Source organism: Octopus bimaculoides, chromosome 10 (assembly GCF_046866305.1).
Source record: "Octopus bimaculoides isolate indiv1 chromosome 10, ASM4686630v1, whole genome shotgun sequence".
Taxonomy (NCBI): Eukaryota; Metazoa; Mollusca; class Cephalopoda; order Octopoda; family Octopodidae; genus Octopus; species Octopus bimaculoides.
The window spans coordinates 62120663-62145024 of record NC_142937.1 but is presented as its reverse complement, the minus strand read 5'-3'; the positions used below and the strand labels follow the sequence as shown (position 1 = coordinate 62145024).

The 24362-nt window shown below is 32.4% G+C and overlaps 1 protein-coding gene across 4 annotated transcripts in view; it reads right to left on the bottom strand.

Annotated features, from left to right (window-relative positions):
* LOC106868868 (uncharacterized) overlaps positions 1-24362 on the bottom strand; it is a 358699-nt gene that overhangs the window by 152064 nt on the left and 182273 nt on the right. For all 4 annotated transcript variants that reach the window (XM_014914318.3, XM_014914316.3, XM_052971228.2 and 1 more), the window contains exon 9: positions 1399-1544. In XM_014914318.3, coding sequence (XP_014769804.1) covers positions 1399-1544 — 146 coding nt within the window. The remainder of the gene's footprint in view (positions 1-1398; positions 1545-24362) is intronic.

Genomic DNA, 24362 nt, shown 5'->3' with positions numbered 1-24362 from the left:
TGCAGCTCTCCCGGCTCACCAGCTCCTGTCAATCCATCCAGCCTATGCCAGCATGGATGACAGACTTAAATGATGATGATGATGATGATGATGAAGACGACAACGATGATGATAACAACTTATATTGGTGTATTAGGCTCAAATATATGTTTATTTGCCACATCAGTTAATACACATACACACACACATATAAAACTACATATTTCAGTTTGGCAAAAGAGACTGATGGAATAAGTACCAGGCTTTAAAAAAAATATGTACTGGGGTTGATTTGTTTGATAAAAATTCTTCAAGACACTGTTCCACCATGGCTACAGTCTAATAGCTTAAACAAACAAAAGCTAAAAGATGTGAGAGAGAGAGAGAGAGAGAGAGAGAGAGAGAGAGAGAGAGAGAGAGAGAGAGAAATGTACAAAGGAAAAATGAAACATGAAATCAAAGAAGGATTTGAAAATATCTAATTAATTAAGTTAAATACCAAAATGTATTTGGTCTACCATTCCAGCCAACTCATCTTGTCTTCATTATTAAAATTTTACCATTTTCACAGGTGTATTTCTTTGTTTGATATTTTTTTAATCAAACATTTAAATAAACCCTAACCAAAATAATGATAATAATAACTTAAGATGTTGTTTGCCATTGTATAAATATTAAAACAAACAAAAATAATGACAAATTCATTCAAATAAATAACAATTTCTGGCTATTATTTGATAAATTTCTGACACCAGTCAAGCAGAGACAAATATAAAAAGAATAAGAAACAAGGAGTGTAAAAATAAAAACAGGAAAACTACATTAATAAATGAGTGTGAAAAAATATTAACTCTTCAGAGTATAGACATCTCATTTACTCTTCATAATCATCAATACAGCATTAAACAAATAACAATTCTTTAGTCAACTTGTCATCCATCATATATATTTATAAATACACACACACACACACAGATAAATAGATACATACATACATACATGTAAACACATATGTACATGTGTGTGTGTATACACACACATACACATATTTATATGTACATGTATATTTACATACATACACACGCATATGTAGGTATGTGTGTATATGTAAATCTGAATTGCCAACGCTTATTACAATTCATCTTTAAAAAAAGAATGGTTTTTAAAATTTACATCTCCACAACATTTCTATCAATTTGATCTGTGAATTTGAATGCAGTTTCATATTAAGTACACATCCATAAATAAAACACTTGATGATGATCTAAGATTAACACACTCAAGGCAGAGAGTAATATGTAGATATAGAAAACATTTCTAGCTCTAACAATGAGGTCAATTGTCAAAAACAATATTGTAATCTTATTGTTAAGAATTGAACAACTCATCTCAGACATTTAAACATCAAATCCGAATTACCTGTTCATATCTTCTCGACTTTCTGTCATAAAATAATAAGTTCTTGCACCATACTTCTCTGCTTTAAAGCAATAATCCTTATTGGTGTCCAAGTAGCGAGAAATACAATAGTTAGCTAATGGAAATGCTCCCAGTGGTGTGTCTTCCTGCAACAAATAGAAAAACTGCATCAAAATATGTATAGGATTAACACAAGACAAAATTTTGAAAAAGAAAAAAACATCTTAAGACAACAGAAGAAATAAAGCCAGAGGCTAAGTATTTTCACTGTTCTTAAAACTTTATATGGTATTTGTAGACAATGAGGATAAATTAAAGTTAACAGTCCTACAAGGTGAGTATTCACATCATATCTAGAAAACTGGATAGTCACTTTATTGGGGACTATGTCAGTATATCACACTTCTCCCTTCTCATCATCAACAAATGTTTCATAAATTGTCTATCAAAGCTTTTTATCCACACAAGTAAGTTATATACATGTCAGACATCTAACTTTAGCAAATAGTATTCATATTTATAGCTCATTAGTATCTAAGAAAAAAGGGATGCCTTGTCAAATTCTGGTGATAACATACCTAATACTTTAGCATTTAGTTAACCCATTAGTATTTAAACCAGCCACAACTGGCCGAAATATTCTACCTGTTTTATGTTCAAACTAGCCAGATCTAGCCTCTCATACTTATACTACAATGTCATTCTTAAAATAAACAATCACATCATCAAAATATCAAAGCTACAAGATAATAGATAATAAATTCAAAGCAACATGAATAAATAAACATTACATTTGACAGAATAATCTGAATGCTAAAGGGTTAAAAAATATGTCATTCAAAGTAAAAATAGCTTGTAGAAGTGACCACAGGAAATTGCTAGATCACTGACAGCAAAGTAGAATGAACACAACTAAGACAAATATCATAAGAATGGAGAATTACATTAAAAAAATCTCACTTGTTATTACACAGAAATTGCCTAGAGTTTCATACAGTTGGCTGATGAAATTTAAAATTTAAATACTGGCAAGATTCTAAAAGCAACTAAATAAGATTTTTGGAAAATAATTCAAAATTTCAAAATAATATACATATTGGCAATTGGACAAAAAGAAACAGATATCACATTTCAAAGGAAATAATTGAATAAAATAGTTTCCTTACAAAAAAAAAAAAAAATCTTGACTTTCACAAAATTGAAAAAGTTATTTTATAAAAATCCTTGAAGCATATAAAATTTTACTGTCAGTGCATATGCTGAAGTATAAATATTATTCCCTTAGGAGTGACAAAAAAAAATCTAACCAAGCAAATAAGTCTGTTTACCATTTTGCAGAATTCAGATTTACAGAATAAGAAATGAAGTTCTTTTTATATTCACATATCTTGGAGCAGCCCTAACTGAATTCAGTTTTCAAATCCATTAATAGTTTTATGAGGTTGTTATAAAAAGCTAATATTTCACTCAGTTAACCCTATCATGCCTATAGAGAAAATCTGTGTATGTTCTTTTACCTTTTATCTTTTATTTGTTTGTCATTAGACTGTGGCCATGCTGGGGCACTGCCTTGAAGGATTTTTAGTCGAATGAATCGACCCCAATACTTTTTTTTAAAGCCTGATACTTATTTTATCGGTCTCTTTTGCTGAATTGCTAAGTTACAGGGATCTAAACACACCAACATCAGTTGTCAAGCAGTGTTGGGGACAAACACAAAGAGACACAAACACACACACACACACAGACATATATATATATATATATATATATATATATATATATATATATATATATATATATATATATATATATATGCAATAGGCTTCTTTCAGTTTCCACCTACCAAATCCACTCATGAGGCTTTAGTTATCCCAAAGCTATAGTGGCCAAGGTACCACATAGCAGAAATGAACCAGGAAACTTGGTTTGACAGCGAACTTCTTACTATACAGCCACACCTGCACCTTCCACTAAATTTTGGAAATAATCAAGAATTTTTAAGGATAAAGTAAAATACAAATTTACTTGAAAATATTAACTGGTATTTGGAATATAACTAAGCAAATAGTCCTTAAAATTTGCAGGTTTTGAATCATAGGACCAAAAGTAAATTGGCTGAGTTATAAGAGCACCAGATGGCATGTTTCTTTACAATTGCTTCAACAATGTGTGCTCTGAGTTCATATGTGCTAAAGCAACTTTCCTTTTTATCCCTATGAGATTGATAGAAAAAAGTACCAGTGTAGGGTTATAGACAAGTAGTAGTAGTGGTAGTAGTAGTAGTGGTAGTAGTAGTAGTAGTAGTAGTAGTAGTAGTAGCAGCAGCAGCAGCAGTAGTAGTAGTAGTAGGTATCTGTCGGTCTTGAGAGAAGAAATTGCATCAGCTGCTGATGGTAGTGCATGGGAGTGGCAGTCATGCATAGTGACTGCATTTGAAGGAGCTCTCTGTCAGCACTACAGGGGTAGACCACAAGGTGGTAGACGATGGAACTGTAAAAACACTGGACCAGATACCATGCAGAATTAACTTCAGTATTTTTTTTTTTCTGCATCTATTATGGTTTACTTGGGTGGCAGACTTAATTTATTTTTCATTTTTACAACAGACATCTGGTATCATAGGTTCCATTAGCAGAGTCTCCTCTGTTGCAAGCATTGAGGCCAAGTTCACCAGTTTCAGCATGAATCCTCCCTCCATCCCAGTCTCAGAGGCCCAGCACGAAATGATAAAAATATTTTCTAGATAAACAAGAATGTTTTTCATGATTAATTATGTACTAGCCATTTGAGTGTTTTATTGTCATGATTGTTTACAATATACTAATTCTGACAAGATAAAACAATACATAGAAAAGAAGGGAAAATTAAGACATAAATGGATAGATGGCATTTATTAGGGTTTTATTTATCAGTCAATTTAGATACTAGTATATACAGGAAATTAAAATGACAAAGGAAAAGAAATTACATTATGAACTTCATTAACTTACAGCTGTTTCTACTATAAGATGCAATGCACTCATAGTTGAATGCTTGTGTATCACTCTATAGCTTCATCAGAGCTTCAAACATGAAATGCAGTTTTATTTGGAAAGGCATTCTGAAGCATATACATATTGAATTCTAACACTAAGTTATTAGTATCGCTATGCCTAAATGAAATAGTAAAATGCAATACAAAATGGCTGTGTGGTAAGAAGCTCACTTCCCAACCACATGGTTCTGGGTTCAGTCCCACTGCATAGCACCCTGGGCAAGTGTCTTCTACTAGGGTCTTGGGCTGACCAAAGCCTTGTGAGTGGATTTGGTAGATGGACACTGAAAGAAGCCTGTTGAAAATATACACACACCGGCCATGACGAAGGGAAATAGCCCTGAAACTCGAGTCGCCTTTATATATTTATATTTATATATTTGATCCTTTATATTGAACACTCAATATTTCATCTACATTCAATACTTTCTTTCATGGTGCCATCCATTTTTATTTTATTTTATTTTATTTTGTATATTGTATATTATATTATATATTGTATATTCCATATTCTATACCCCACATTAGTTCTGCAGGAATATAAATAAAACATAAAAAACAGACAGTGTTGGAACTCTTTTAAACAAAATTATATATATATATATATATATATATATATATATATATATGCATATATTTGTGTGTCAGTGTTTGTCACCCCACTGTCACTTGACAACCAATGTTGGTGTGTTTATGTCCCCCATAACTTAGCGGTTCAGCAAAAGAAGCCAACAGAATAAATACTAGGCTTACAAAGAATAGGTCCTGAGTCGATTTGTTCAACTAAAAGGCAGTGCTCCAGCATGGCTGCAGTCAAATGACTGAAGCAAATAAAAGAAATAAAATAAAAAATAAAATATATATATATATTCTTTTCTATGTTTCAGCCTTGAGGCTGCGGCCATGCTGGGACACTGCCATTTTTTAAAATAGTTATATATACATACATATTTATATATATATATATATATATATATATATATATATATATATATATATATATATATATATACATACATACATACATATATGTATATTTATTTATTCATATTTATATTTGCAATGACATATGTAATCCTAGTCTTTGCAGTATTATGAAATAAGTTTATATTTCTTATTTCTAAGTTTTATAGCTTTTTTCTTTTTTTACAGCTTGGTTATCCAGAAAGGAGAGTTGAGTTGCAGAGTAACAGCAATATAGGGAAAAGAGAGAGGCTAATGAGGAAATGGAAGAGAGCACAACTCATGAGTTGTAGTAGAAGGAAGGGCATTAACTCTTCAGCATTCAGATTGCTCTGTCATATCTAATGCTTGTTCTTACATTGTTTTCAATTAATCATGTATTACCTCATAGCTTTCAGATCTGAATGATGGGATTGTTATTATTAGAGTGACATTATAATAGGGCAGGTGTGAGAGACTAGACTTGGTCACTTTGAACATAAAACAGGATATTTGGACCAGGTATAGCTAGTTTAAATGCTAAATGGTTAAATAATCTACTAAAATGTACCAAGTACCAGGTGGAGGTTTTAAACTGGGTACCAAATTAGACCTACCACTCAAGAAAAAGTATTTAGTGTCTTTAACTAACTTCCATATGATTCCAATAATTTAACTCATAAGAATCCGCTGGACATGAAGCTATAGAAATAGATACTTGTATAAGATGCCACACTGTAGGATTAAACAAGAATCCACATGATTGGGAGGCAAGTTTCTAACCCATGCAGACATATCAGTACCCAAACTTGCTAGGTTACTAGCTCATAATATAAAATCCTTTAGCATATAAACCGGCCATATCCAACCAAAATATTCTACCTATTTTATATTCTAAACTGGCCAGATCTGGCTTTTCACACTAACCCTACAATATTATTCTTAAAATAAATAATCACATCATTGAGATCTCAAAGCAACAAGGTAATGCATTATTAAATCATATGAATGTGCATAAATAATCATTACATTTGACAGAGCAATCTGAATGTTAAAAGGTTAATTATTCTAACCACCAAATTTCTTCACATGCAGTTAATGTTTGATATGTTTAATCTGTAGCTGCCTATTTTATATTGTTTCTATTAACTTGAATTCTCAAATCCACTCTAAAATATACTGGATTATACTGACTTCTTATTTTTTGAAGTTGTTCTACATTTACTATATAATACAAAGAAGCTATTCAAGAAGCATTGATGTTGCAAAATAAAGGGGAAAATAGTTTTTAGAATATCAATTTCAGAATTATTAGTTACCTACATCATTTGTATGTGAAATGTTTCATTTATTGTGTGACCAGTATTTATTGTCTTTAAAATTAAAATATGAAATTGTATTTTGCATTTTTTTTTTTTATTACTGTGGTTAGTTTAATGGATATTTATCGGCGCTGGCAGGAACTAAGCGGAGATTACTTTCTTTGAATCAATCTTCATACTGAACTAGCAGTAATTAAGCTACAGACAACTTTACTTTAATAGATGTATGGTCATGAGGTAGGCAATTACATGTTCAGAGTCACAGATCTAGCATTCTGGATATGCTGTGTTCCATAGTTTCAGGATCATATTCTTCACACTGCCATATTTTGTACTGATATCAGTTTCTAATGATAGCTGCAAAAAAAATGGGGAGGGTACAGAATTGCTTGATAACTCTTTACCAAAACTGGAATTGGTGCACCCATTGATCCTACATCTTTTTTGATATGTGCATTTCATGTTTGTTTAGACTGGATAGGAAGAAGACTGTTTTTCAAATAGTAGTAGCATTCTTTTGTGTTATCGATGTACCTGGGTCTATTAGTACATACTAGGAGTGTGTCATTTACAGCAAACAATGGTTTAAGTACTACTGGTGGTTTAAAAATGTTTGGGATCTCTAAACTTATAATTTGTTGTTTGCCAGGCATGTAGAAAAAAAATTTGGGGATGCTAAAAGATGTTTTAATGCAAAGAAACAACAACTGATGTTCTATAAAGGAACAGATTTTAAAATTATCTAAATTGCGTATTGTTTTAATAAACAGGAAAGCATTTTGAAGATATGATAAATTCATTTGATAATCAAATCTTATTGTGGTTTTCTATGCAATTTTGTTAATGGCATTCTTAATTAAAAAGCTTCTCTATTATTATAACTCTAGAACCATTTGATGTCAACAATGCATCAGCAATTGTTTTCGTGCAAAAGAAAGATGGTAAAATAAGAATGTCTGCCAATTACCAAGTACATACAAATCACAAGATTCAAACTTTTTCTCATTTTCAAAAACTACCCACTGGTGTACAAGGAGTAAAGTTTTCTTTCTTCAATTGTCTTAACAAGTACATATTGGTGGACTGGTTTTCATGAGGGCTTTAATGGCCAGTGTATAGTAAATGTAAGTTTTTACTTAGATGATTGACTGATGGGTTTTAGAAACAGCAGCTCCATTTCCCAGTATCATGCAGTCTATAGTCAATGGGATTAATGGCATAATTATCTATCACTATACTATATTCATCTTTGTAGCCATTCAGAATAAATTCAAGAACTGAGAAAATACAGGAATTGCTAGATTGAAAGGATCCAGTATATCAGTTAATCCAGATTTCAAAGAATGATATCAAATCATTATACCATCCAGTAGACAAGATCCAGGAGTTGATAAACTATTACTTTTGGTTAAAACTTGCAGATATAGATAGCCCTTTCCATGCGAAAAAAAGAAATGTCTCTTTTTGGAGAATACATCAAGAACATTTCTTTAAGATGACAAATATTTCTTACACAATATACTGTTTTGTCTTCATTTCTTAGTCATTGTGAAACAACTCTTGGTGTTGATGCTTCTGAGTTTGCAAGAACAAAAATAATGTCCCACAAAGGAAAGCTTGTAGTAAATATTAGGCATACAACTGTTAGTACTCAGAAAAATTGGATCAATATTGAATGTAAAGCCTACACAATTGTAAAATGCTTTGAACATTGAGGTATGTTTTATTCCAGAAACATCTCACACTATAAACTGGACGTCAATCATTGCATAATTTCAATGGAACTTGAATTTCTCTTTTTTTTTACTTGTTTCAGTCATTTGACTGCGGCCATGCTGGAGCACCGCCTTTAGTCGAGCAAATCAACCCAGGACTTATTCTTTGGATGCCTAGTACTTATTCTATCGGTCTCTTTTGCCGAACCGCTAAGTTACGGGGACCTAAACACACCAGCATTGGTTGTCAAGTGATGTTGGGGGGGGGGGGGACAAACAGACACACACATACATATATACATATATATATATATACGATGGGCTTCTTTCAGTTTCCGTCTACCAAATCCACTCACAAGGCTTTGGTCAGCCCGAGGCTATAGTAGAAGACACTTGCCCAAGATGCTACACAGTAGGAATGAACCCAGGACCATGTGGTTGGTAAGCAGGCTACTTACCACACAGCCACTCCTGTGCCGTTCTCATGAACTTTTCAATCAATAACAAGGTGAACCCTCATTTTATTATATGGATTCAAAATTATTCACAAGTCTGGTAAAACAATTAGTCATGTTAATGTTTTTTGAAGACTACAGAAGGCTCAGATCAGTTTAATAACGTTTTTCACAAATACACTACATTCTGGCATAAGTAATGCAGAATTCCTTTTTTATTGAGTTTCGGACTGTTGAAGACATCAAAAATCATTTTAAAACATATACACTCTATGTTAACTTAAGAAAGAATCGTATTGCTGAAAAGATTAGTCTTGACTAAATCTATTATAACAATTTGCCAGACACTCTTGTAAGCTGATTGTAGAGAATGATCTTAAAAAATAATAAAAACAGGCCATTTATTCCAGAATCTTATTTACATGAAAATCCTTTCCACAATTTATGATATACACAGGGGTGTGGTGTAAAACAAACACCGAAGCATTTATCAGATCATGTAATGTGTACTAAAATCAAATTCAAAGGCTAACCTTGTACTATAGAGTGACCTGGATCACATTGTTGGAAAATATTACATATGCGTTGGAGTAGACACATGCAAAATGCTCAAAATATTTTGATCATAGCTGATTTTGTTATTACTTAGATTGAAGCCTTTTATGTTCCAGTAGGAGCTTAGAAAGTGTAAGGAAACAATCATTTTCTATCCTCTGTAGATTTGGCATTTCAATGACAGTAGTATCAGACAATGGATCAGATTCATTCACTGAAAGGACTGGTTAGATTAATTTAGTTGAAAGAAAATTGAAATTTCTACATATAGTCCAAAGTTTAATAATGTAAAAGAAAGAGATGTACTTACAATTGAATCTATATTAAAAGCTTAAAGTCCATCTACAGAAAAGTTTGAGAATATTTGCTACAGCATCTTTTCAACGCTCACAGTACATCTGGCACATGAAAGTTATCTCTAGAGGAGGAATTATTTAGCAGCAGTCTAGAGAAGCAGTAAATCTTTTATGTAAGGTTGCACAACTGGTTCATTACAATATGTATTTCCTATGTAAAATACGTTCTTCAGGTATTTTCCCTCAGCTGTTGTCAGCACCATCATCATTATCATTAACATACTGTACACATCTGGTTTCCCATACTAACATGAATGGACACAGATTTCAAAGAATGATATCAAAACATTATACTGTCTAACAAACAAGATCCAGGAGTTGATAAACTATTATTGTTGGATTAGACTAAAACTTTCAGATAAAGTGTGCTATACATGCAACAAAAAGTAATGTATTTACTTGTGGAATGCATGAAAAACAATCCTTTAAGACAACAAGAGAAATCCTTACACAATATTTGTTTTGCATATGTTTTTTCTGTTGCCAATCATTATTTATTTTTCAAATAAAGCATTTTATTTCATTGCTTTTCATAGGATAAAACCACCAAGCTATAAAATATATTGTTTACATCTCATGTAAACAACATCACCATTTTTGCTCACATGGAGACAATATGCCACTGGCACAAGGGGCAGTTGGGTGGTTCTGGCAACGACAACACTCAAAAATGTTTTTTATGTGCTACCTGCACGGGAGCCAGTCTGGCAGCACTGGCAACGACCACGCTCGAATGTTGTTTTTCACATGCCACCAGCACCTGTGCCGGTAAGGCAACGCTGGCAATGATCACGCTCGAATGGTGCTTTTTACATGCCACCAGCATGGGAGACAATCCATGGCCCTGGCAACGATCATGCTCGGATATGCTTTTAACGTTCCACTGGCACGAGTACCAATCAGGCGGTACTGTCATCGGCCGCATCAGCGATTTTGATTTGATTTCACTTGCACACTGGCTCCATTTCTTGTAAGCTTGTGCATGTCCTCAGCAGTCACGGCCCATGTTTCACTGCCATGTAGCATGGCTGTTCGTACACATGCGTAATACAGTCTACTTTTTATTCTGAGCGAGAGGCCCTTCGTCACCAGAAGAGGTATCCACCCCTGCTACTAACTTGGTCACCTAGGTAATGGAAGCTATGAATTACTTCCCTGGAATGTGACAAAAGCTGTTCTCTGCACGTTTTCAGTGTTTAAAGCACCTGAGCATTTGCCACATACAAAAACTATCTTCCCAGTTAGCCTTCCTTTGATATTGCTGCACCTCTTATATGTTCATAGCTTACACTGGGTACATCTTATGGAGTTTCCACCTACAGATTTTCTACAGATCAAGCAGAGTCATCTACCTGAAGAGATTTGTGGTTTGTCTGCCTTCCTATTTACTAAGACTTTGGTTTTAGCTAGGTTGACTCTAAGGCCCTTCAATTCTAATCCTTACTTCCACACCTGAAACTTCTCTACTTCTGAAAGTGACTCAGCAATCAGAGCAAGGTCATCAGCATAGAGGAGCTCTCAGGGGCATCCTATCTTGAATTCCTCAGTTATTGCCTGGAGGACTATGATGAATAAGAGCGGGCTGAGCACTGATCTTTAGTGGACTCCTACCCCTACCCAGAATTCTTCACTGCCAACCCTCACCTTACTGACAGCATCCCTGTACATGGCTTGCACCGCTCTCACTAACCATTCATCTATCCCTAGTTTCTTCATTGACTACCAGATAAAGAATCAGGAGACCCTGTCAAAGGCTTTCTCCATGTCAACGAAAGCCAGGAACAGAGGTTTATCTTTAGCTAGGTATTTCTCTTGCAGCTGTCTTACCAGGAATATAGCATCAGTGGTGCTTTTCCCTGGCACAAACCCAAACTGCATCTCATCTAGACTGACTCTCTCCCTAATTAATTGGGCTGTGACCCTCTCCATGACCTTCATTACCTGATCCAACAACTTGATACCTCTGTAATTATTTGTATCTAAAGAATCACCTTTACCTTTGTAGAAGTTGACTATGGTGCTGCTACACTAGTCATTGGGTATGACTCCTTCGTGTATCACCTGGTTAACTATACCAGTGACTAGGCTATAGCCGACACTGCCAGATATTTTGAGCATCTCTGCAGTGATTCCTGATGGGTCAGGGCTTTCCCTGTCTTCATACCCTTAATTGCTTTATCTACCAAGGTACTGTCAATTCGGATAGCTGGTCCCTCTGTTGGGTCGGCATTCAGCAGACTCTCTTTCTCCCATTCAATTTTAAATATGCTGCTTATAAAGATAATTTCAGTCAATTATGTATATACAAGCAAGCTGGCCCTACTTTGATTTACAATGTTATAATGGGTTGGACTTTAACAAACTGTAATTAATTGAGCTATTAATTACAGTGGATTTATTTTTTTATGTTTATACTTCAATTCTCTCTCTCTCTCCTTCAGTGCGTGTGTGTGTGTGTATTCAGGGTGTGCTGGGTAAATTGTTACCATTCTATATTTTTAATTTCGTGCAAATGCATTGTTTGTTTTTGATTTTCTCAACTACACAGTATAGTAGGGTTGGTTGGGCACTGTCTGCGAGAAAAACAGCACAATGATGCAATTCACTCTGACAGAAATTTCAAAATGATATGCTGTACTACTTGGCATTAACATCAGAAGCTCTAATACAAACATTTCAGAGTGTTTGGGTGTCAATCTGAGGACATGTGCCAAGATAGATAAAAATCAAACATCCAGTCAACATTGATTATTATGTGTGGGGCGCAGTTGAGCAAGAGCCCAACAAAACTCCTTGTAACACCAAAGATGAACTGAAGGCAAGGATTATGGCAGCATTCACCAACTTAATCAAGGAGACTGTCCAGCAGAGTTGCAGGAGATTCTGAAGTTGTCTGGTGGCCATAGTTGAAGCCAATGGCGATTTTATTGAATAAATTTACTCTTTAGTATTTCAAGATATCTTTATGTAATTTTGGTAAATACATGTTAAAATGAAATATCAGTGTTATTTTCATTTTTGCGTAATTTAGACAACAGTTTATTCACCACACCCTGTATATATATATATATATATATATATATATATATATATATATATATATATATACACACACACATACACATACACATACATATACATATATATATATACATATATACATCATCATCATCATTTAACGTCTGTTTGCCATGCTGGTATGTGTTGGATGGTTTGACTTAAACCCTTCTTCAAAATTACTGGCTTTGTGCCAAAATTTGAAATCAATTTCTTACAAGTTGGAGCTTATTATCTATGTTATCCAGGTTCACATTAGCACTTTTAAGGGAAATTGGAGTATAATTCCTGTTATTGCCTGTAAGGGGTATTATATCCTTGTAGTGCTTTTGATTATCTATGATAGTAGTTTGTCCAGATGTGAGCATGTGATTATAATAATATTCTGGCCTTTGTTAGTTTTATTGTAAAAGCAAAAATTTTCCACATTAGTTGTATTACAACGTGCATACACTTGTAAACATAGCCTGGTAATCCTTACACATTTATAAAGTATTGTTGTCTAGGATGTGCCAAATCTTTTGGTATACCTAATCCTTGCTAAAGCTGCATTATAGTAGTTTGCATTTTGAGAGGAATTCTCATTAGCAGAAAGTTTAGATATTGTAAACGAAACACTTTTAATGATGAGCTTAATGACATTGGGCTAACTTAGCAAGAGTCTAAAATTCATTAACAAAAATTCCAACCAACCTAGTACAGTAATTAATTCCCACCTGGCCTGTCATTATTTGTGGTTATGGCTATTTATAAGAGATTTAACATTAAGGAACTAATGGGACAATCTGTCACTATAATCTCCTTACTTATCAACAATAAGATAAACTAAGAATCAACATCCTTCAAAAATCAAGCAGACAAAATTAAGAGACAAAATTATGCATCTGTGGTACCAACAATTTTCAGTAAAAGTTATGACAGGAAAACAATTAGCTTCAGAATATAAATACATGCAAACGATAGATTACTATGAAAATTAAAACATTATATCAAACTTAAAAATGAATACATTCAAAATGTTGGCACTTTTTAAAACACAGGTTTCAAAAAAAGTGTTCATGGTGCATTTGAATGCATTTGAACACAATGTAAGACATATATATATACACAGAGATGTATATGAGTTCATGTATGCATATGTGTATATGTATGTATATATGTCTGTGTATGTCCTTCCACATATTGTATTACATCTATTACTCACTCTCTTAATAATTTCAAACATGTTTCTTTTTTCACTCGCCATGTTATCCTTTCTGTTATGGTAACCCCAAGTAAAAGTTTCATATTTATTTGTATCTCTGCAAGCTCTTGTGGCTAATAAAGAAAAGATTTTCATTATTGTCCATGGTGTTGTAGTTGCTGTTGCTGTTATTGTCGTAGTTGTTGTTGTTATTATTATTATTATTATTGAATTATTGGTATTTTTATAACTGTTAAATTAATTAAATTATGTTGTTTTGTTTTGTTTTGTTTTTTCTTGAACATTTGAGAGAAAATGTTAAGAATTCCTAAAATAGAGAAAATTAATTGCTGGCTTTTCTAATATTAACATTGTCAAAACAAAATCAATGTTTCTTAGGTAAAGAAAATTTTTACTAAGTGCTGCAGAGTTAAATATTGTTTGTGAATTTCTATGAATATACATTTGCATTATACCATTTCTTTTTAATTTATACCTTAAGTTGTTTATAGTTGATTTAGAGTTTCAGAAAAAAGCAAGTTTATTTGAATCTTGATAAAATCAGAAAGTTATCTTTTTTTTTTTTTTTCACTACATTCCCTCAGGCAGAAACATTAATTATAATACAATGAAAAAATGCAAGCAGCTGCTTTTCTAAGCCATAGGAAATGAAATATTGGCTCTACATCAAATACTGATAGGGAAATATATGTGTGTGTGTGTGTGTGTGTATACTGGAAACAATTTTTACAATAGAACAAATCTGGTTTTAGGGGTGTCATTTTATTATTTAATACCCAATATAATAACATTGATAACCTACACAAAATTCAGCAAGTTCATGTCTTCGAAATACTTAACACCACATTCAGAGTACATTTCACTAAATCTGTAGTTAAATTTATGACTTCTCATTAAAAGCAGTCTATCCTAAATATTTTCTTCTCTTATTTGTAAATATACATTACCGTTATAACTGCAATGGTTCTAATGTGTGTCAGCTGTGGAAATCTATTATAGTGTTTAATTAAACTAAATCTTGCTTCCTTTATTGATTACTATATATATTTCTTAACAAATTTTCACAACTTCCGAGAATAAATTTTTCTTTTACACCTGTTCCACTCTCAACACAAACACATTACTTCTGGTCCAATCTTTTGCTAATCTGGCATCATTTCTTAGGTTATTCAGCTGCTAAGTTCCTCAAATCCATTGTACTTTTACTACAAATTCACTAAATCTACTATTCGTTTATCACTGCCAGACCTACATGTGCAAAAAACTGATATCCTAAGCAATGTGTACCATCACCAACTTTTAACTTACTCAAATACATCAATACTTTATTTATTTGTAATATGCATTTGTGAACAATAGCGTCATTATTTTCAAACAGGTCAATCTGTGGTTCACTGCATTTCTGATGACTGACAGGAGAAGAGACAAAAGAGGGTAGAAAGTAGCTTTTCAACAAGAGCAGAATAAATACCAAGAGCTACCTTTTGCTGATATGTATATTTTTCTGACAGTATACACACGTCTCTCTCCTTCTCTATCTCCCTCTCTATCTCTCTCTAAGCAATTATAGACATACATACATAAGATACACAAATATATATGTATATATGCATATAAGTATATGTGTGTGTGTGTGTGTGTGTGTGTGTGTGTGTGTGTGTGTGCGTATATATATATATATATATATATATAAATTATAAATGCAAAAATAAAAACAAAAACACGTACCGCAGAATCCTTTTTGTGTTTTTGTTTTTATTTTTGCATTTACAATTTATTCATTCACCTCAACCACGAGCTGGCATACACTGGTGCTTACAATTGTCAAGTATTACATCTAACATTTACTTTACCTACGTGATATATATATATATATATATATATATATATATATATAAATTGTAAATCCAAAACAAAATAAATTGTAAATATATATATATAGATAGATAGATAGATAGATAGATAGATACACACAGTGGTGGACTGGGTCAAAAAATATTGGTTGCCAGGAGACTAAGGGTCTCCACCCGCAACTACAAGGGGGCCCACCCACAATTACAAGGGGGCCCACCTGCAAACTACAATGCTATCATTTATTTCTTTTTTTTTTTTTTTTGCTAAAAGTATTCTTTTCAACTGTCTACAAACACAGCCAAGCAGAAATAATTAATGCATTCTTCCAGGAGTGAATAAAAAAATGCTCAAACTTGAGGCGATGGGCTCCTTAGATACTAACATGGGCCTCTATATATGGATTGTAATGGCACAGGGGCCCACTTGCCATCGAGCAAGCTGGCAACCTGCATGCATGTATGTATGTATGTATATCAAATAATGGAGGATTCATGAAATCCAGGCAAATGCCTCAGTCAGCACTGATTTCAGAAAAGAATGACAGTAATAATATGATAATTTTATATAATTTAATTTAAGTTAATTAAATAAAATATTTAAAAAGGTTTTAATAAACTGGCATGAACAATCAATTAATAACTCATTATATTTAGTAATTAGTCCAGACTTACAACTTAGGATTTCAAGTGCTTCCGTGAAACATAAATTATGATCATCCCACCCACATTGTACAGAGGTGCAGTATGTATAATTGACCCATGGACCAAAGTAATTACTATTTCTATCATTAATGTCCCAAATATGTTTTATTATTAATTTATTAAATAACTCATGCTTATTATTGAAAGAATGTATGTGATTATTCCATCTTGATTTGAATTCTGACACTGTAACACTGATATAGTAACATACTTTATTGGGTGTCTGAACAGAACATTTATATACAAAATTTTTTTTTTTTTTTAGGCACTATTTACACAAAATACATTTATATCAATTCCTACAGTCACAGTTACTATTGGGTTTATTATCAAGTGAAGAATCATTAGTTGTACGGTTACTAAAATTATAGATTGGAAGAGGCACAGAATCAGTATGATCAGAATCATGTTTGATCAAGATGCATTACTAACAGAGGAGCTACAGTCAGATAAGCTACTGTAATAATTAGAATAAATTGCATGATTTTTCATTTTGCTTAATTCCTTATTCTTAATACTGGTTATATTATCATCTAAATTAGGTGTGGTAGAATTTGGAAATTTAACAGCGTGCCTAACTTACAATATTGACTAGGAGGAAAATGTCAATCCAATGCTTGGAAGAAAACTGCAGGCTTATCCATGGTTACCTGATGTCTGAAAAGAGAGTTAAACCACAAAATATTCCACTTACATAATCTACATGTTCCATTATTGTTATTCCATTTTAGAATTAGGTTACTATTTACTGTTTTATGAGTTGCTGTGATTATGATCGTCACTAAATTTAGTGTTCATATGTTTAATTCATGTATAAGCTATAATACAGTCATTCAAATTACAAGGTTTGAGATATTGGTTTTGGAGAAAGGTTTTAAGGGTATTTGGATTCTTTATACTCTTAACTAGAGAGTTGCTTCCATTAATAATGCTGGAGACTGTTGTTCCCACATTTGGCTGACTACAATTCCTGCTCAATCTCGATGCATGCTTGACCTTGTGATTAACAGCACTGAAGCCAGATGATTTCCATTGTCACTTTGCCACACACTAGGGGATACAACCAACAATCCTTAGATGGAACAATAGGTTTGTCATTAGAAATTTATTCAATTTTACCAGTATATCTGACCTGAGCTTAAGTTGTGTTGCAGTAAATGGTATTCACAGCAAAAATATCTCCTCATTGGCAGAAAGTCTAGATGTTCTAGATGAGATGCTCCTAATTATAGGAGCATCAAGGATGATTTGAGTTTCTATTAATATAATTTAAACTTTCATTAGGTGTATTAAAAGGTCAATAAGACTTGTATTTAATTTCAAGGATATACTGAGAAAATTTGTTACATTAGAGCCACACCTTAACAGAAAGTCCTATGTTCTTGAAAAATTTAACAAGTTTTTTCCCTATTTCTATCTACCTTAATGTTGCAACATTTATGGAATGTGAAGAGAGTACCACCCCTAAATAGATTACCCATTATTTGTTGAAACTTATTTTTGATGTAATATAGTATGTACACTCACAAGATCAGGAAGTTGTGCAGAATCACTCAATTCCATCATTATATCGCACTTGTATCTATCCCCATGAGTTCATAATTTATCATCAGTTTTAATAATTGCTCTCTTAACTGCTAGAATCGACATCTAGACAGATGGGATTTGTTTACAGCAAAAATAAGGGCTTAATTAAGTGGAATAGGCTTATTGATGAGAAATAACAAAAACTATCAATCTGCATTAATTTAATATTTTCTTTATTTTTCCAAGCCTTTAAACCAGTTAATAACTTCAATGGTATTGGATTATAAACTAAATTGAATTCTGATTAAAAGTACTAGGAGTTAATAACTTGTCAAACCCAGAGCCACATGGCCGCAAAGTAAATTTATTAATCACCTAACTATCCCCATACTCAATCAAGGAATTATGGAAACATATTCTGCATTCCAAGATGAAGAGAGATTTCTTATCCATGCTCATTAGAGTCCAAACATTCTCTACTCAAACATTTATAAAAATGATAGAAACAACCATTGTAGCTTGAAAATTAATCTCATTTCCTACAGGATACAAAGTAATCTGAAACTATTTAGATGAACAAGAGTTTTTTTCTTCAAACACTGAGTGAGAAGGGGTATTGCCAAAGACCATTACAGACCCTTCAAATCTAGCAAGGTTGATGCCATTAATGTTACATTTAAACTCTTACAGATCAACATCTGCAGAAAAGACACGAGCAGAGTGATTACAAAAGCTAATGTCCTAAAGGGAACAGATTCTGGATATAGGGGTTAGTTCTGGACTGAAGGGGTTGGATGATGCAACAAAGATGATGGGAAGAGGAGAAATGAATGGGCTAGGGTGCCTGAGTGGAGGGGATATGAGACCAAAAGGTTCTGAGTAGTAGAAGCCATTATAGGAGCAACAGGAAAGATAGCTAGATATAGACAAAGAGATAAACAGAGAGACAGAGAGGACACACTATGCCTCCAGAGGTTGGAGTATGTTTGTTATTGACTGAATGCAAGTCAGCTGAGCATCCCTTCTCTAGATGAGGTCCAAAAGATTTGCACATGTGTGTAGCAGCAGTGAGTTCAGACATGAGTTCAGTATCCCTTCTTGGCCTCATTTGAGCTTTCTAGAGTGTCAGCAGCTATTAAGGGCTGAAATATTTTCTGGCCCTGAAAAGAAGGGCTTGTTTTTGAGATACAATCCTAGTTATGCTACAGAAGCACTTTGCGAAGAGTGATCCTCAGTGATTGTGAAACCAGTATTTGGAGTGAGTGAGTGTAAGGACTATGAGTGCTGTACATGTTTACAAAAGGTGCAGTGTAATGATTTTTCTCTAATAAGAGAAATGCTTTAGTTTTCTTTTTTCTGTTAAAAGAGGTAAAGTAGGAATGACCTCAGTGAGAATGCTCTCAAAGTTACTGTTTATGGAATCAATACAGGTTTGGCATATAGTGTGTGGATGACGTAGGATAAGTTAAGGAGGAATGAAGGATCAAATTATCTATATAAAAAGTGAGTGTTGTTGCATGTGGCAGCAAGTAAGGTCATTGATAATAGTGGGTAGGATAAAACCAAAGAAGAAAGTAGTGGTATAAAACCCAAACTTTGTGTAGTGCCAGAGTTGACTGAGTGTGGAGCAGAAAGAACTCCATCAATATATACCACAAAGGTATGACTTAATTGGAAGTTATGGCTCCAAGAGATCAGAAATGAGCGGAGCTCATAGGTGGGAAGTTTGAAAAGAAATCTGCATGCCAGACATGGTCATGGGCTTTGTTGCTGTCTAGAACAACAATATTGTTACCACTGAAATTCTATTCAGCAAGAGCCAAATGATGAGTGGCCTAAGAGAGTACGATTATGGTGAACCTGGCCATGCAGAAGCCATACTGGTGTGTGTGTGTGTGTGTGTGTGTGTGTGTGTGTGCGTGCGTTCGTGCATGCATGTGTGAGAGAGAGAAGGGAGAGGGAGAGAGAGATAGAAAGAGACTCAAAGTGTTGGAGAATGTCGTTATCTTGGAGATTTTAGAAGAAAAAGCAACAAGGAAGTTAAAGCCTAATGTAATCAAATTTAACAAAGTCTTTGACAAAGTGGCATTTGGAATATTTTCCCAAACTCTCTTCTAACATATTTCCAACCAAAAGTAATAAACATTCAGACGTGAAACTTTATCAGCTGTACAATATTTGCTTGCATCTACCTGAATCCAGTATTGACAGATACAGAATCTGTAAACAGACACAATAAGGTTCAACAATCTTTGTACTATAAAAAATGAAAGGCATACAAGTATAATGAAAGGCATACAAGTTACTCATAACTTGTATAGGTGCAGGTGTGGTTGTGTGGTAAGTAGCTTCCTTCCCAACCATACGGTTCCAGGTTCGGTCCCACTGCATGGCACTTTGGGCAAGTGTTTTCTACTATAGTCTTGGGTCTACCGATTCCTTGTGAGTAGATATGGTAGATGGAAACTGAAAGAAATTCATTGTGTGTGTGTGTGTGTGTGTGTGTGTGTGTGTGTGTGTGTGTGTGTGTGTGTGTATATATATATATATATATATATATATATATATATATATGCGTCTTTGTGTCTGCTTGTTCCCTGCCATCACTTAATTAACAACAAATATTGGTGTGTTTACATCTCCGTAACTTAGCGTTTCACAAGAGACCAATAGAATAAAAAAATAATAAGTATTGGGGTGAATTTATTTGACTAAAAAGTCTTCAAGGCAGTGCCCCAGCATGGCTACAAACTAATGACTGAAGCAAGTAAAAGATAAAAGACTACTACAACTCAGAAACTGGTGGCCAACTGTGGTTGATTTTAACATACTCTAAGAAAGACCACCTACAAACACAAATACATTCATACTTTGTTAAGAGTTAGCAGCTGTTTAGAGGTAGAGCATATTTAGGTAGTGAAGTAGCAAACTAACTATTTTGAAAATATTTTGACTAACTAAAATATGAAGTCTTGGTAACATACATGCAGGGTGAGAAATAATTTTAGGGGGGCTGTGTATAATTCATCAGTATAGATATGGTAGTTTAGAATCTTCTTGAAATGTCTCAGAGTAGAAATTTAAAGCAGAAAGAACAAAGCTGTTATTTCAATCAATACTTCAGAAACAAAGATGGAGAATTAAAATCACTTAAAAAATGTTTATAAATCTAATACAATACAAATTCAAAACTCTGTTATTGTCATTTGTTTTAAGTTTAAAGAAAACATGATAAATGTCATTAAATCCTATAAACTGTCTATATTTACAAATTTAAAGTAATTTAGACATTGTGCAAAAGTACTATCTACATTTATATTGTGTTCAGTGTTATTTGAAACAAGAGAAAATAATTAGCTTTAAGAGCTTAAAATTTAAAATCTAAGTTTTTATTTTAACAATATTGTTTTATCAAAAACCAGCTTTTCTTCTTAATAGGCTAACAAATGTAAAATAATGAACATAATTATCACAGCAGAGAAATATAGAATTCCTTTCATTAACTAAATAATTCTAACAAGTTTTGTCAGAAATAAACTCAAAATGGCTTTAAAGAATATTCTAAAGTAAAACCCATTTTTCCAAGTGAAACTGGGCAGGATTATTTTGTAAATGATATTTATTTTTTACACTGTTAGATTTGGATAAAGAAGTAGGAAGCAGCTGCTTTCAACCTTCACTCTCTATACAATATAATAGCTGTAATAGAAACAGAACTACTATATTTCTTAACCATAGCATCAACAAGAATTGAATAAATTTTGTGCTTTATTAACAGTATTGAAAAAAAAAATCATCATTACACTAAATGAAATGGGAAACATTTTTTTTTAAACTTTACTTCTTACTTCATTTAGGATGACATTATAGGAATACTAATAATTGTATTTTCAACTTCACAGATACACTTTTAACACCAATATGAAAAAAAAAAAATTATTCTGTATCTACAGGATAACAAATGAATATATACAGGATATTGTTTTGTTTAATGCAGTTGATATTCTAATGGAAATTCATTGCAGAAAGAAATGCTCGGAGAAGCATGAACGAAAATATTATCATATAAATAAATATAAAGTTTAGGTAAGGTGGGGAAATATAAACAGAATATCTATGCCTATGTTCATGTGTGTACGTGAATGTGCATGTGTGTGTGTGTGTGTGTGTGTGTGAGGGAGGGAGAGAGAGAGAGAGAGAGAGAGATCAGCAAGGAAGGATGTTAATTCACAGAAGTTTCTTAACAAAGTAAATACAAAATAAGATATACAAAATTAAATAAAGAAATCCTTTATGTTAAGCTACAGCAGGAGAATCAGTGTGAGTATGTATTTTAGCATTTTTTTTTTCACTCTCATGCAATAACTAACTTTTCACTTTGTCAGTGAATTGATTTCTTTTAAAAACAAAAACAAAGACAGGTAAACAAGAAAAAGAAAAAAAAAAGGTTTCTGTCATTTGTTTCTTTTATCTTTTCCTACAAAGCATTAATGAATTTTATATTACACGAGAAAGGGAAAGGTAAAAAAAAATAAACTTGACATCACATCTTGAGCAATGTTTTTTTTGTTAAAGAAGAGAAATATGTTGTATCTTCTTCTTCTTCATGTTTTTCTTCTCCTTTTTCCATTATTATTATTATTATTATTATTATTATTATTATTATTATTATTATTATTATTTGTAGAGTCATTCAAATCAGTTGTAATATCAAATGTGTTCATTGCTAACTTTTTCCCATACTTATATTAGATAGTCTTCTCTTTATTATTATTATTATTATTATTACTATTACTATTATTATTATCATCATTATTATTATTATTATTATTATTATTTGTTTTGTTGTTCTTCTTTCACCATTGTGTAATATGTGTAAAAGTAATTTTTCATTCTTTTTATTTTTAAATTCCTTTTTCTTTTTTTTTTTTTTTGTTTCATGAAGTAGCTAAAAATAAAAAAAAAAGTATTGTATGTAGATTGTAGTTCCTTAATTCCACAAAATTGTTTACAGAATAACATTTGCCTTTTCACAACAACTGGAATTTCATAATGCAAAAATTTCTGCAAGTTTTAAGAATATATCGATTGGCAGACTATTGCTGCCAAGGCATTTTATTAGCAATAAATACCAAATGTCAGAGGTAGTTAGTTAACAATTGCAAATGTTACAAATAGTGGATAATAAATTAAATATTAAAAAGTTACAATATATATGTAGCAATTCAAATGAATAAGAATTTCACAAAACATAGTTTTTGTAAAAAAAAAACTTAGGATGTTGAGATATCAAACTGCAGCAATGAAGGCGACCCCTGAAGAATGTCTTTCATATAGTTTTAAAATTTTAATTCCAAATGCTACATTTTATATGATGTAGCACTATCCAACATGTTGTGCAGTCAGTTTTACTGATTGAAACAAACAGGGTAATAAAAATTTTTCATCACCACAAGTGCCTGACTATATAGCAAGGTTTGAGAAGAATCCAAGAATATATCCTAAGTTTATCATAAATATATGTATATGTATGTATGTATGTATGTATGTATGTATATACTGTATATATATTAATATATATATATATCTATATATATATATACACATATATATACATATATATATACACACACACACATATGTATATATATATATATATATATATATATATATATATATATATATATATATGTATTATATATGTATATATGTATTTATATGTTTATATATATATATATATATATATATATATATATATATATATATATATATATATATATATGTATATATATATATATAAACATATAAATACACATATACACCAATCTAGATGAATAACATTTAATAATACATACTGTGTATATTGATATTTATCAATCAATAATATACATTTATAACAATAAAATATTGTATCCCTTTTTAATGTGCATGTGTATATGTGTAAGTTTCACTTGCATTCATGTATGTATGCATGGAAGGATGTGTAACTGTATGTCTATTGAAGCAATTTATTCAAAACAGTCATTGTAAAATTTAATCCTATTAATATTCTATTAAAACTGTGTGTGTATATGTATGAAGGTGCATGGCTCGAGCTCACAATCATGAGGTAGTGAGTTCGATTCCTGGACCGGGAATGTGTTGTCTTGAGCAAGACACTTTATTTCACGTTGCTCCAGTTCACTCAGCTGTAGAAATGAGTTGTGACATCACTGGTACCAAGCTGTATTGGCCTTTGC